The 13,557-nt window shown below is 39.7% G+C and overlaps 1 protein-coding gene across 4 annotated transcripts in view; it reads right to left on the bottom strand.

The window, feature by feature from the left end:
- ERICH2 (glutamate rich 2) overlaps positions 1-12,902 on the bottom strand; it is a 30,723-nt gene extending 17,821 nt beyond the window's left edge. The window contains exons 1-4 of one of the 4 annotated variants that reach the window (XM_082465521.1): positions 12,746-12,902; positions 12,576-12,621; positions 1,932-1,962; positions 1,675-1,723 (exon numbers count right to left, since the gene is read on the bottom strand). In XM_082465521.1, coding sequence (XP_082321647.1) covers positions 1,683-1,723; positions 1,932-1,962; positions 12,576-12,621; positions 12,746-12,858 — 231 coding nt within the window. In that variant the 5' untranslated portion in view covers positions 12,859-12,902 and the 3' untranslated portion in view covers positions 1,675-1,682. Of the gene's footprint in view, positions 1-1,674; positions 1,724-1,931; positions 1,963-12,575 lie in introns of all 4 variants that reach the window. The other 3 variants (XM_082465518.1, XM_082465520.1, XM_082465519.1) reach the window with 3 other exon arrangements.
- Positions 12,903-13,557: the final 655 nt, after the last annotated feature.

Genomic DNA, 13,557 nt, shown 5'->3' with positions numbered 1-13,557 from the left:
GGCTACCTACCTATCCCTCTCTCCCCCACTCCAAACAACAACCAAACCAAACCCAAACCTAAACTCTTCTCTGCAAGTGAAGGGAACATGATCATACTGCCCTTGCAAAAAGCAGTTTGATAAACAGATGCAATTATTAATGAGATCAAGAGAACAGGCCGTCACTCTGCTTTTCTATTTCGGCCCAGACTGCATTTGATTTACCCTCTGGGTTTTAACTACCTCAGGATGTGGGTTACCCCTTGCTCCAGTTCCAACACTGCTTATCACAGCCTATGAACATCGGGGTTCATAGACACGATAGAATTTATTTTCACTGATGACTACTAACTCCCATTAGTATTACTGAAAGTTATATCCTATTTCCCTCAAAGACTGCTAAAATTTTTCTCAGATTTTTAATTTAAAGATATTCAACCATGTAATAGGATATATAATAAATAATTACATCCAGATTAATATACTTAATGGGGCATTTATTTTTTTCTGGTTGTCTATAACATTTAATCTGAAATAAGCACAGATTCTCTGTCATTGATCTGTAATACATTACCTTCTCTTTAGTATAAAAATACATCTTTACTATATAATTTACAACAAAAGTCAAGGTGGACCCTAATTTTAATTTTTAGCTTTGACAGTATGAAAACTGAAATATATGTTGCATAAGGTATAATTTTTCCCAGCCAACAATATTCAGAATAATTCAAAATAGTATCAATTTGAATAGAATCCCACTAGAATGGCACCTACCAATTTATCAATAATTAATCCCCATGAATGTGTTTTACAATCAACTTTCAAAGTGTAATTTTTCATGGAATAAATAATTGAATTTTTTTCAGGGGAGAGGAGACGATCATAGCAGGAAGGGCTCTGATGAATTATCAGAATCAGTGCCTTGAACAAAGCAGGTACTTAATATTTAGCTACCAAATTGAAACCGGGCTATGATTCTTTTTTAATATCAATCTCTTCAACTAGTTGGGGTGATTATTTTCCTAATTTAGTAGTAATGGTTCTTCTCATAGTAAACAAAGAGTCTGTTTGATTTTAAGGTAAGTATTCCTTTAAAATGATATTCTCAAAGAAGAGAGCAAGTATCAAAGTGAAACAGGAATGAGCGATGAAAGTTATATAAGTAAAATACAGAATACTTGGTGTTTAAGCATTTAAAAAGTAGGTTTGAATATTATCTATACCCCTACATTTTTATCAAAATTCAGTTTGCATTTTAAATGTCCTCTTATCTAAGTAACAATTGCTTTGACTGAAGCAAAAGCTAAGTGCTAATCCATGCATTTCTGGCCTTTCAAATTTAATTGGGTGACAAATGATTGCATTATCTAGTTCTAATTGCTTAAAAGGCATGTGATAGATCAGATGCACAACCAGAGACATCTTCTTACTCTAACATTGCTTCATTTGGTTCAGTCATCACTTTTTCCGAAAGAGAAGAAAAAAAATCAACCCAGTATTTTATCAGTAGTGATGTGCTTAATAGAAATTCCTGACTGGCAAATATTTAGGCATTGTTTGAGTGACAGACAGTATAATAAAGGATTTAATTGCTAAGTCTTTCAACCACACTCAACCATCCCTGTAGACTATCTTCTTAATATTTAGGACAAAAGCGTGGTCAAACATATTCTTTTTAAGTAATAAATCATTTACCCTTTGGATCAAACACTAGCAATCGGCCATTCTGTCCTTATTTTGGTGCCTAAAAGAGAAGCAGAAATAAAAACTAGCATTATCAGTATTATTTTAGTTTGAGGTATTTGAAATAATTCATTCATAACCTTTATATGAACATTTCTATTATCTAGGCTAAAATGTAATTTTATACTAAAGCCAGTTATTCCAAAACTATATAAACTGACGGTAAAATAGAACTAAAGCATCCTAAAAACTAGTTTATATACTCTTACCTTCACAGCTTCTGTCTTGTCTAGATGATTCCTGCAAAAAACCAAAATATTTACTGCTTTAAACACTTGTATAAATTTAGAATATAAATAAAATAGAATGCAGAAGTCGGTCTGTCAGCAGGGTAGTAAGCATGTATTTTGGTTTTGTTTTTAGTAGCATTACTTTCATCCTAAGTGAAAAACATCATTCTTCTGGTTTATGAAATTAGATTTTAAAAAAGCCTAGAGAAATTAATGCTTCCCCTTTTCCCCGTTTCACCTTGGAGTTTACATAAAAAGAGCTATAGGAAAAATTTTGCATGTTAGAAAAGTGATGTATTAAATTAGCCTCTAATTCTCTGTTACCTTTTTGGGTTTATGTAACTTGGACCCTAGATCTGGATCCAAATACAATACAGCAGGTTGAGGTGCCCCTTTCCTACTGAGCTGACCCCCAGAAACCATAAATTCAGTGTGGCGCATGTTTACAACACTGCTTTTGCCTCCCACTTTAACAAAGCAAAACAACACATAAACCAAACTACCTGCCACATTCCAGTTCATCCGTGTTATGAAAAACACCTTTACAGAGTGTATATTAGCCAGAACTAGAAGTTTTTCCATGATATTTCAAGATACAGTATTTTAAATATTATTTCAATAAATGCATTTAGAAATTAACCTTTGATTTTCTCCAAAGATGCATTTAAAAATGTAATTCTTACCTTATAATTTCCTTTATGAATTTATTAATACTTACAATGTTTTCTCTTTGAATGTGTACCTTTTTAAAGTTAGTCTATATACACTGATTTTCCTATAACTTAGCCCTTTATATATCTGGATAAATTTCATTCTAATTGTAAAGAGAAAAATAAACTTTTAAGGGTTTTTTTTTAATGTATGAGAGATGCCAAACTTAAATTTTTCATAAGTAATAATTCACTTGCCTCTCCTCCCCTAACACTTGTCCCCATATCCCAAGCCAGGCTTTAAAAATTATAAGTAGTAATACCTAGGGATTTCTGGAATATAAAATTCAGGACCAAAACTGTAGACAATAAAAGAGAAGCTTCATTTATTTGCATTAAGTTTTTCTCTTTTTAAATGTGTCTCCCTCGGGCTTCCCTGGTGGCTCAGTGGTTGAGAATCTGCCTGCCGATGCAGGGGACATGGGTTCGAGTCCTGGTCTGGGAAGATCCCACATGCCGCGGAGCAACTAGGCCCGTGAGCCACAACTACTGAGCCTGCGCGTCTGGAGCCTGTGCTCGGCAACAAGAGAGGCCGCGACAGTGAGAGGCCCACGCACCGCGATGAAGAGTGGCCCCCGCTTGCCGCAACTAGAGAAAGCCCTCGCACAGAAACGAAGACCCAATACAGCCAAAAATAAATATAAAAAATTAATTAATTAATTAATTAACTTAAAAAAAAAAAAGAATAAAAAAAAAATGTGTCTCCCTCACACTGATTTGCACTCTGGAATAAAGCAGTAGTACACAAGCTTTTGCCTTAGGCTTTGTTTTCTGGGGAACCCTGATCAAGCCAGACATTATATATGTATTAATTTGATTATCCCTCTGAGAAGCTCACAGAGAGCTAAAGTCCATCAGAAAAGCAAGGCATCTTTTTGGGAAAAACAGCTGTAGAAGACCAAATTCTAGGATAAATAAAAGATTTTACTTCTGATTCTCTACAGCAGTGGAGCTCAGAAGCCGAAACATGCAATAATGAACCAAATAAGATTTTAACAGAAGAAATCTAAGATGGCCTCTCCTGAGAGGTACTTACATACCACAGATGCCCACATTCTGTGGGTACCCGTATGTCTGGGTCTCCCTTTTATATTTAGAGATTTCCTTTCCTTTCTAGCTCTAGGGTCTTTATGGATTGCTGCATTCTACCCTTTACCTGGATGAAACATCAGTGCATAAAATTCTCCTCCCATTTTCACCTGGTAAAGAAAAACCTAGGATGAGCAGATCCCAGCCCTTGATGGAAACCCAGTCTCTGCTAGGTCTAGCTTTATCATTACCTAGGAAATGTTCATTTAATCTCCTTTCATAAAATTGAATTCTTTGGGAGGCAGTACAGAGTAATACTCAAGAGCTGGGGCTCTTCAGAAATAAACCCACACACCTAAGGTAAATTAATCTACGACAAAGGAGGCAAGAATATATTATGGAGAAAAGACAGTCTCTTCAGCAAGTGGTGTTGGGAAAGCTGGAGAGCTGCATGTAAATCAATGACACTAGAACACTCCCTCACACCATATACAAAAATAAACTCAAACTGGTTTAAAGACCTAAATTTAAGACACGACACAAAAAACTCCTGAAAGAGAACATAGGCAAAATATTCTCGGACATAAATCATAGCAGTGTTTTCTAAGGTCAGTCTCCCAAGGCAAAAGAAATAAAAGCAAAAATAAACAAATGGAACCTAATCAAACTTAAAAGCTTTTGCACAGCGAAGGAAATCATAAACAAAACAAAAAGACAACCTATGGAATGGGAGAAAATATTTGCAAACAACGCAACCAACAAGGGATTAATTTCCAAAATATACGACAGCTTGTACAACTCAATATTAAAAAAAACCAAACAACCTGTGAATTCCCTGGTGGTCCAGTGGTTAGGACTCTACACTCTCACTGCCAAGGGCCTGGGTTCAATCCCTGGTCGGGGAACTAAGATCCCACAATCTGTGAGGCATGGCCCAAAAACAAAAACAAAAACAAACAACCAACCCAATCCAAAAATGAGTGGAAGACCTAAATAGACATTTCTCCAAAGAAGACATACAGATGGCCAACGGGCACATGAAAAGATGCTCAGCATCGCTAATTATTAGAGAAATGCAAATCAAAACCACAATGAGGTATCACCTCACACTGGTCAGAATGGCTATCATGAAAAAGTCTACAAATAATAAATGCTGGAGAGGGTGTGGAGAAAAGGGAAATCTCCTACACTGTTGGTGGGAATGTAAGTTGGTGCAGGCACTATGGAGAACAGTATGGAGGTTCCTTAAAAAAACTATAAATAGAGTTACCATATGATCCAGCTAATCCCACTCCTGGGCGTATATCCAGAGAAAACTCTAATTCAAAAAAGATACATGCACCTCAATGTTCATAGCAGCACTATTTACAACAGCCAAGACATGGAAACAGCCTAAATGTCCATCAACAGATGAATGGATAAAGAAGATGTGGTATATATATATTATATATATATGTATATTTACATATAATATATATATAAATATATATAATATTCCATCATATATATATGATGGGATACTATTACTCAGCCATAAAAAAGAATGAAATAATGCCATTTGAAGCAACATGGATGGACCTAGAGATAATCATACTAAGTGAAGTCAGTCAGAGAAAGACAAACATCATATGATATCACTTATATGTGGAATCTAAAAACATGATATAAGTGAACTCATTTACAAAACAGAAACAGACTCACAGATACAGAAAACAAATTTATGGTTATCAAAGGGGAAAGTAGGGAAAGGAATAAATTAGGAGTTTGGGATTAGCAGATACAAACTACTATATATAAAATAGAAAAACAATAAGATCCTACTCTATAGCATAGGGAACTACATTCAGTAACTTGTAATTAAGCCATAATGGAAAAGAATATGAAAAAGAATATATATATATGTATGTGCATATACATATATATACACATATATATATATATATATTTGAATCACTTTGCTGTACACCAGAAACTAACACAACATTGTAAATCAACTATATTTCAATTAAAAAAAAAAAAAAAAAGAACTGTGCTCTTGAGTAAAGACACTGGGTTCACGTCCCAGTTCTGCCACTTCCCATGTAAGCTTGGGTAAGTTAATTTCTGTAGGCCTCAGTTCCTCTGTCTGTAAATCAGGGATCACAATGGTGCCAACTTCATTGGATCATTATAAGGATTAAATAGGATGATCTGGGTAAAGAGTTTAGCACAGTGCCCGGCACACAGGAGGGACATGGTAGAAACAACTTGATGTTTTATCCAAACGAAAAACTGGGACGTTGCCCTATGGGGCTGATTAAGATTGCTTAGGGAAACAAAAAGGAGGCTTTACTGCGATTGAGACAAGCAGACTAGCTCTAAGGACTTTTAATTAATTAATTAATCACATAAGCCCTAAAGTAATGATACTTGCTTAGAAAGATCACTGACTCCGGGGAAAAAGGAGAGTAATTGAGAACACAGGTAAAGTTAAAGCAGAGACTGATAATTGGTCAGAAAAAGGTACGGCCATTGCACAACTATGTATTTTTCAATTGAGTATTAATAGCAAAAAATCTCTCTGAAAGGAAATGTTTTCATAAAGGAAACTGATAATATTGGTTGACTGGGGAGGAAACAGAGATAGCTGCAGGACTGGGGTGGGAGGGAGTTTTTTTACTTTACGTCCATTGTACCTCTTGAACTTCAAATAAAATAAATGTATTATCTATTAAAAAATACGATGTAAAATTTGCAATACCGTTTGTATCCACCTCTTTGTTTATCCACCTCTTACAGGCACGTGAGCTGTTATGTTGGCCTTGTGCTACTTCAATTCTCTCCTCCACCCAGTGGTACCTGTTCAAATTGCAGTCATGGTTTCCAGAAAGAACAGTATGTAAGTGCACACCTTGTAGATTCATAACTACTGATTATGGTTAATGTTAACATCACAACATTCATTTAATCAGCACTTCGACTCTACCAAATACACCCTCTGCCTTTTGGAACATGGGCAGACTCTCCTGATGTCTTTCAACAATCCGGGTGGTAACAGAACAACACAGTTAGGTAACTCCTAACTTTCATGTAGTATTCAATGTCTATTTAAAACAAACGTTTGATGAGCACCTACTATGTATCAGATATGTCTGTGATAAGCTCTGGGGATACAAGAGAAGCTCAGAATTTTATAGGGGAAACAAAGTACTAACTTCCTATATATATGGGACAGACCAAGCTTCAAAGTAATATACTAAATGCTTCCCTCTAGGGGCTCCAATGTAATTTTCCATACTGCTCAAACAGGATCAGTCAAATCCCTTCTTTTTTGAGCTCATGGCCTGGAGATACCCAAGGAGAGTCAGAAGGCATTGGAGGCAGAATTGGAGAGATAGAGGGAGAGTCCAGTCAACAGAACTGTCCCTGAACAACCTTCAAGTTCCAGAATCCAGTTCTGAGGGCTATTCTCTGGGTTTGCTATATTCCACCACGTATTGTAATTTCTACAAATATCCCTAGAATAAGGTATTGTCTGCCTATAGCTCATCCCCCCTTATGTGGTTGACAGATCCAGCCCCCCTGAACACAAAAGCAGTGCTGTCCTAGCACAGACCCATCATGGTAATTCATAAGCTAACACAGTGACTGAACCAAGGACTGAGCCTGTGATCCAAGCTAAGTTCACCACACCTTTTTCTGAGGCTTTTCCAAGTGGAACTGTCACAAAGGTAAGAGAATATGAGAGTAGAGCTTTCAACTGCCATGGTTCTAGGTTTCAGGAAGAAAGTGGCCTGAGTGAAGCAGAATATACAAAAGAATCAGAGATGAGAGATGATGAGATGAGGTAGAGAGAAGGACAGGGACGGAGGAGGGGTGGAGTGTGTGTGTGGGGCAGAGACAGACAGACACGGACACATTCCTGATGGTATTTGAGTTTCCAGATCAACCTCTGCCTTTACCATGGGCCAACTGATTTCTCTATTTGCCAAAACAAGCTGGAGTTTTGTCATCTGAAACCAAGAGACCTTGACTAATACAGCTCCTACTCCTTGAAACCAAAAGAAGCTAACATACCTGCTGTCATGTAATAAGAGCTACAACACTAGAATTAACATAGACCATGGGAGCACAGAGTGAGAAGTGATCAATTCTACCTGCAACTGGGCAAGACTGAGTCAGGCTTCACAATGAACGGGGCATTTATTTAACCAAGTCAAGATCAAGTCAGTAGATGGGAAGAGTACTCCTGCCGTGTGTTAGAGAATGGCAGTAGATGTAGCCTATCCTGGTGGTAAGTCATTCCACCACTCTGTAGTTATCTGTCTACATATTGCTTATGTGCATTTCCTTGATAGATCCTTTTCCTTTACCTGCTTCTTGTATGTGGGATCAAATTTTAAAAGTTATTGCCATGTGCTAAATATTTTAACCAGTAGGCAATGGAAAGCAAACCAGGCTCTGAATAACAATCATATGATTAGATCTATCTTAGAAAAGAAATTCTGTGGAGGGTAAACCCGAGAAAGAATGGGAGTTGGAGAGACCAGTTAAGAGGCTCTTACAACAGCCCAGAGCAGGGGTTGGCAAACTATCACCTATGGGCCAAATATGACTCTCTGCCTACCTTTATAAATGAAACTTATGGGAACACAGAAATGCTCATTTGTTTGTACGTTGTCATGGGAGCTTTCAAGCTACAGTGGCAGACTTGAAAAGTTTCGACAAAGACTGTATGGCCTGCAAAGCCTAAAATACTTATTATTTGGCCCTTTACAGAAAAAGTCTGCCAAACTCTAGTCTAGGGAGAAATGATGATGCACAAAGCCAGGAAGGTACACTTGGAACAAAAAGAGAGGTGAAACTGAGACTCAGTGGACATAGAAATGAGGGAGAACAAAAGAGTTTGATGGTTCCAGCTTGGATGACCAGGATAAGGACCAGAAGAGGAGCACATTCTGGGGGATAATGAGTTTGTTTTCGGAAATTCTGAGTTGAAGGTGCCTGTAGGTCATCTGAAATCAAGTGTTCTATTGAGAAGAGAGTTAGAACTCAAGAGAAAAGATGATGTATGGGATAGCTGTGAGAAAGTGGGGATGGATGGCATGGCCTATGTAGAATAAGAAAAGGCCAAGCATAGAATCCTGGTAGAGGAAAAGAATCCGTTAAGGAAATGCACATATACAATATGTGCATTTCCTTGCACAGAGAGGTGGAATGAATGCACCACCAGGCCAGAAGTTTCTGGAGAGCAGAAACTGGCTGTTACCCATGAGTGTGGGTGCTACACCACTTTAAAGGTACTCAGATATTCACTGATTGAATAAAACCATTGGAATGATACAAAGTAATTTAATTGGCTTTAGAATGCTCTTATAATTTAAAAAAAAGGCCCATAGAGTTGGGAGGGATAATTCTAAGAAAAGAGCTATGGAAAAGCAGATATAGATTTATTTTAAGAAAAAAAGTACTGAAAGCCTTACATAGAAAGATGGGTAGTATTAATCAGAAGATGAGTGTATTTAGATATTAGATAAGTATAAAAATGTACATGACAAAATGATTTGAAAAGGCATAATTATGTGATTACATATGTTTGAAAAATTCTGTGTATTATGTAAATAAAAATGTACTTTGGGGTTCAGGTCACAGAAGGGTGGGGGGTCATCATGGGCTCATTTCTAAAAGAAAGGTCTTGCTTCTTAGCTTCTTAGCTGTGTGAGCCTGGACTCTTGGTTGCAAGTTACAGAAACCATGCTCAAGGTAGCTCAGGCACAAAACGGGAAGCCCTGGCTCATAGAATCCATGAGTTGAATACCCAAGCTGCGTGGAAGTCAGGACACAGTGGCTACAGCGGTGTTCAAGGAGAGGGTGGGGCTTAGGTGGGGGCGGGGCTTAGGTGGGGGCTTTCCCTTGTTCACCTTCGCTTCTCCCCACCTGGGTCTCATCCTTCTCTCTCACTGCAGACAGATTTTCCATAAGTAATGCAAAACATGGCTCCCAGCAATTCTTAATTTTTATGTGATACGGCTCTAGCTTTTAAGGAAAAATTGCCTCTCTCAACAACCAAAACCCCAGGGAAGAGGGGTTAGTTAGTTCAGCTAGTTTTTTTGGCTACAAAGAACAGATAAATTCAAGCCATTAAAAAAAAAAAATCTCTAGTACCTAATGCACTCCATGTCACACAAACTGGTGCTCAATAAATATCTGTTAAATGAATGGAACAGGAAGGAAGGCAACAAGAAAGCAAAGGGAAAAGAACACATTAAACTAGAGTTTTGCTGTCCAACATGGTAGCCACATGCCAAATGTGGCAACTGAGCACTTGAAACATGATTAGTTCAATTTGAGATATGCACACCAGATTATAAAGACTTGGTACCAAAAAAAGAATGTAAAACATCTCATATCCCCACTCTTCAGGTAAGTGTTCACTAACCAGCACCCAATAGGGCCAAATCGGTTTTATTTGGATTCTATAAAGCTTCAGAAAACCGATTTATAAAATGAGTTACCAATATTTATAATTCAGATTTCACAAAATTCTCATTTTAGGTTTCTAATACTGAAAGATTTTTTTTTTCATCTCACATGTGCAATTATTTTATCCTTTTGTGCTATTTGTTTTTATAAGCTACCTTTTATTCTAATAGGCAAAGAATGATTTAATAAGTAGGCAGCTACATGCTCAGGCCCTGAAATTGTGGTGAGAAGGAGAGACAGAGATGATTAAGCACCATCCTCCATCCTAGAGGAGCTTAGTGGGGAAACATAATAGGACAGGCAGAGGGCAATATTTCATTGTACAGTCTCAAATGGTTTCAGTGATCATCTATCAGTTACATTCATAATTAAAAATGACTATCTGTAAATTTTATATATTTCCTTTACAGCATAATATAGTGCAAGGAGCTCAGACTCTGGAGTCTGACTGCCTATGTTCAAATCCCAGCAAATTGTGTGATCTTGAGCAAGTTCCTTAATCCCTCTATGATTCACTTTCCTCAAGTGTAAAATGAGGATAAAAATACGATAGGGACAGAGTGATTAAATAGTTAATCCCCCTAGGGGACTGCAAGTAAAGAAAAAAGTATGGGAGACCCCTGTAAGTTAATGATCACTCAAGAAGGCAGGTTTGCTTAGCAACAAAACCATGCAACAGAAGCATGCGACAAGCCCCAAAACAATAAAACAATAGTGGAATGAGACCCATATCCTGCCCAGTGAACTCAGTAAGTTAATGATTCTTAGGACACACTCTTCTGCATGCATAAAAAACAAACATATAAGGAAAAGGTGACATTATACTGAAACTTGAGATGATTTACCATATTTTAGTATATGTTACCACCTTTTTGCTCATTTCCATTGCACCATGAGAGTCTCCGTTTGACCATGTAGGGATAAGAAAACTCTCCCGCCCAACGTGGAGGAGGAACTGATGATGGAAGTGTGATGTCTACTCAAGAATGAGGAAGAAGGGGGGCTCCCCTCCCCCACTTTTCCTTTGATTATAAAACTGTAGCTCACTTAGTTCTGGGCACAGCACCCTCTTGCCTGCCCTCCTGTAAGCCTCACAGGCGTCCTGTTCTAATAAATCACTTCTTATCTATCACTTTGCCTCTCGCTAAATTCTTTCTTCGTGGAGACAAAGCACCAGAGCTCCTTGGAGCTCCCCCAAACGCCACCTAGTGGTTTCAATACTACCTGCCTTACAGAGTTACTGTGAGGGTTAATATAAATAGTTAATAATAAATAACAGTAGCACCTATCTCCTACTACAATGATAACCACTCCAACTCTTCCTCTTCCTATTACTATTGTTATTATTACCTACAGCCTAGCAAGGACAGTGCGGAAGCTGAACCCTGACTAAGGAAGTCCGTTCTAAGTGCACAATTGGGCCTGGCTTGGGCAATGAAGGGGGAGAAAATATTGAAGACTGAGCTCAAATGGTGGTGCTGAATGTGTGTGGTGGTGGGGTAGGAAGCTCTGGAATTCTGGAGTGGTGCAGTGGAATCCGACAAAGGTGTTGGAATTCAGCTCTGGTAAACTCTTAACACTTAAAGAGCAGTGCTACTGTTTTCCTGAGATTTAAAAAAACAAAACTTCAATTAGAAAAAAAAAATTAACAAGGTGGACTTCGTGATCATTGTACTTGGTTTTTAGGAGAATGAAACAAATCAAAAGACATTTTCAGTGTCTTTTTCAGATTTATTTTTAAAAAGCAACTTCCAGGGGTCTCTTGGGGGTAATAACAGATTCCTCCAATTCACCTATGCCCTCTGGGAAGTCAGACGATAAATGTATAGTGATGCTATGTGTTAACTAAAATGCTATAGGGGCACTGTGTAGTTTGAGTAGTCAAAAGACCCCAGGATCTTGATTTTAGAAATCTCAAGTCAATTTCGTTATCTCACAGAAGGCTGAGACTAGACCTTAGAAGTGATCCGCTGTCCAAGCCCCTCATTTTACAGAAGATGAAAACAAGGCCAGGGGAGGTTAAATGATTTGTTCAAATTCCACAGAAATTTTTTATGGCAACTCGGACTAGGGAGTAATGACGTGTTAACTACAGCCAGCTGAGTGCTCGCTCCTACTGGCCATTAAGAAGTTTCAAAAAAAAAAAAAAGTAAGAAAAAAAAGGGGGGGTTGCCTGCGGGCAGAGGGAAGTAGCCGGAAGCCCTTGGATGGAACGTGGCTATTTTCATTGTTTTTTGGGGGGGGGAGGTGGAGGAGTTGGCGCGTGCGACTCGGCAGGTCAGAGAACGGTGGTGTAGACACGTCTGTCAAAACTGCCCAGTTATCACACCCACCCAGACACAAATATCCCTTCCTCAGTGCCCGACTGCAGCCAGAGGAGAAAGCCAATTACAAGCTGCACCTCCGGCCGCGCGGATCCTACCTCCTCGCGCGCCGCCTCGGCTGCGTTGGAGCGCCAGAGCCTGAACCTGGAGTAGGCAGAGAAGTTTGCGGGCTCAGGCGCCGGGCCTGGGGGAGTCCGAGGTGAGGACTGGGTCAGGCTGCTCGCTGGGATGGGGAGAGGGCGACCGTGGTCGATGCGGCGCTTCTTACCCGCCTGTGGCCCTCTCACGCCGACTAGCTTTGAAGGGTTGACACAGAAAGCTAGCCCAGCTCCTGGTCGGCTCGGTGTTGGGAGCGAGGAGCCGTAGACGCCGCGTCGCCATGGAGACGAGACTGCGCGCGCCGGGGACTGGGAAGCTGCGGAGGGGCGAGGGGGAAGGGGCGGGGCGAGCCTGGGGCAGGGCTGAGGGGGCGGGGCAGGGCTGAGGGGCGGGGCAGGGCGGGGGCGGAGCATGATCCGGGAGTCTAGGAAGGTACGCCCCCAGTGACCCGTGGCCTGTAGAGGTCGGCGGTTGGAGTCCTATCGCGCAGAGAATTGACTGCATACACCGTCAGACACACTCATTTGAGAGTCCGCATGTGCACCAGTTACTCTGAGAAGGGCAGAATGGAGGGGAATTGGAATTTCGTTGTCCATACCTGATCTTATTCATGGCGGGGAGAGGGGAAAAGGCAGGGCGGCCTCGTTAGTGTTTTAAACCTAACCTATAGAGTAAAAGATGTCTTGAGTTGGGAGAGAGGGTTGTCCGTGGATGTGGATGAACCGATGTCCCCTGCAGGACTTGTTCCCCCAACCTTAGGTTGCCCTGAAAAGATTATGGGTTTCCTGGAGGGCTCTGGACGCGTTTCCCCACAGATCAGATTCAAATGATTAGAACCAGGGACCCTCCTCTCCCACTAGCGGGGGACATGAAATTGACATTGGCCAGTGGAAGGTTTTACTGCTTAAATAAGTGGTTTGGTCACAGAAGAGGGTGGAGAGCATTTCTATTAGAAAATTCTAATTGTCCCTCAAGCTTGGC

The sequence above is a fragment of the Balaenoptera physalus genome (assembly GCF_965194825.1).
Source record: "Balaenoptera physalus genome assembly, chromosome: 6".
In the NCBI taxonomy this organism is placed as follows: domain Eukaryota; kingdom Metazoa; phylum Chordata; class Mammalia; order Artiodactyla; family Balaenopteridae; genus Balaenoptera; species Balaenoptera physalus.
Note: the sequence above shows the minus strand (reverse complement) of the source record. Positions and strands in the feature narration are given on the sequence as shown.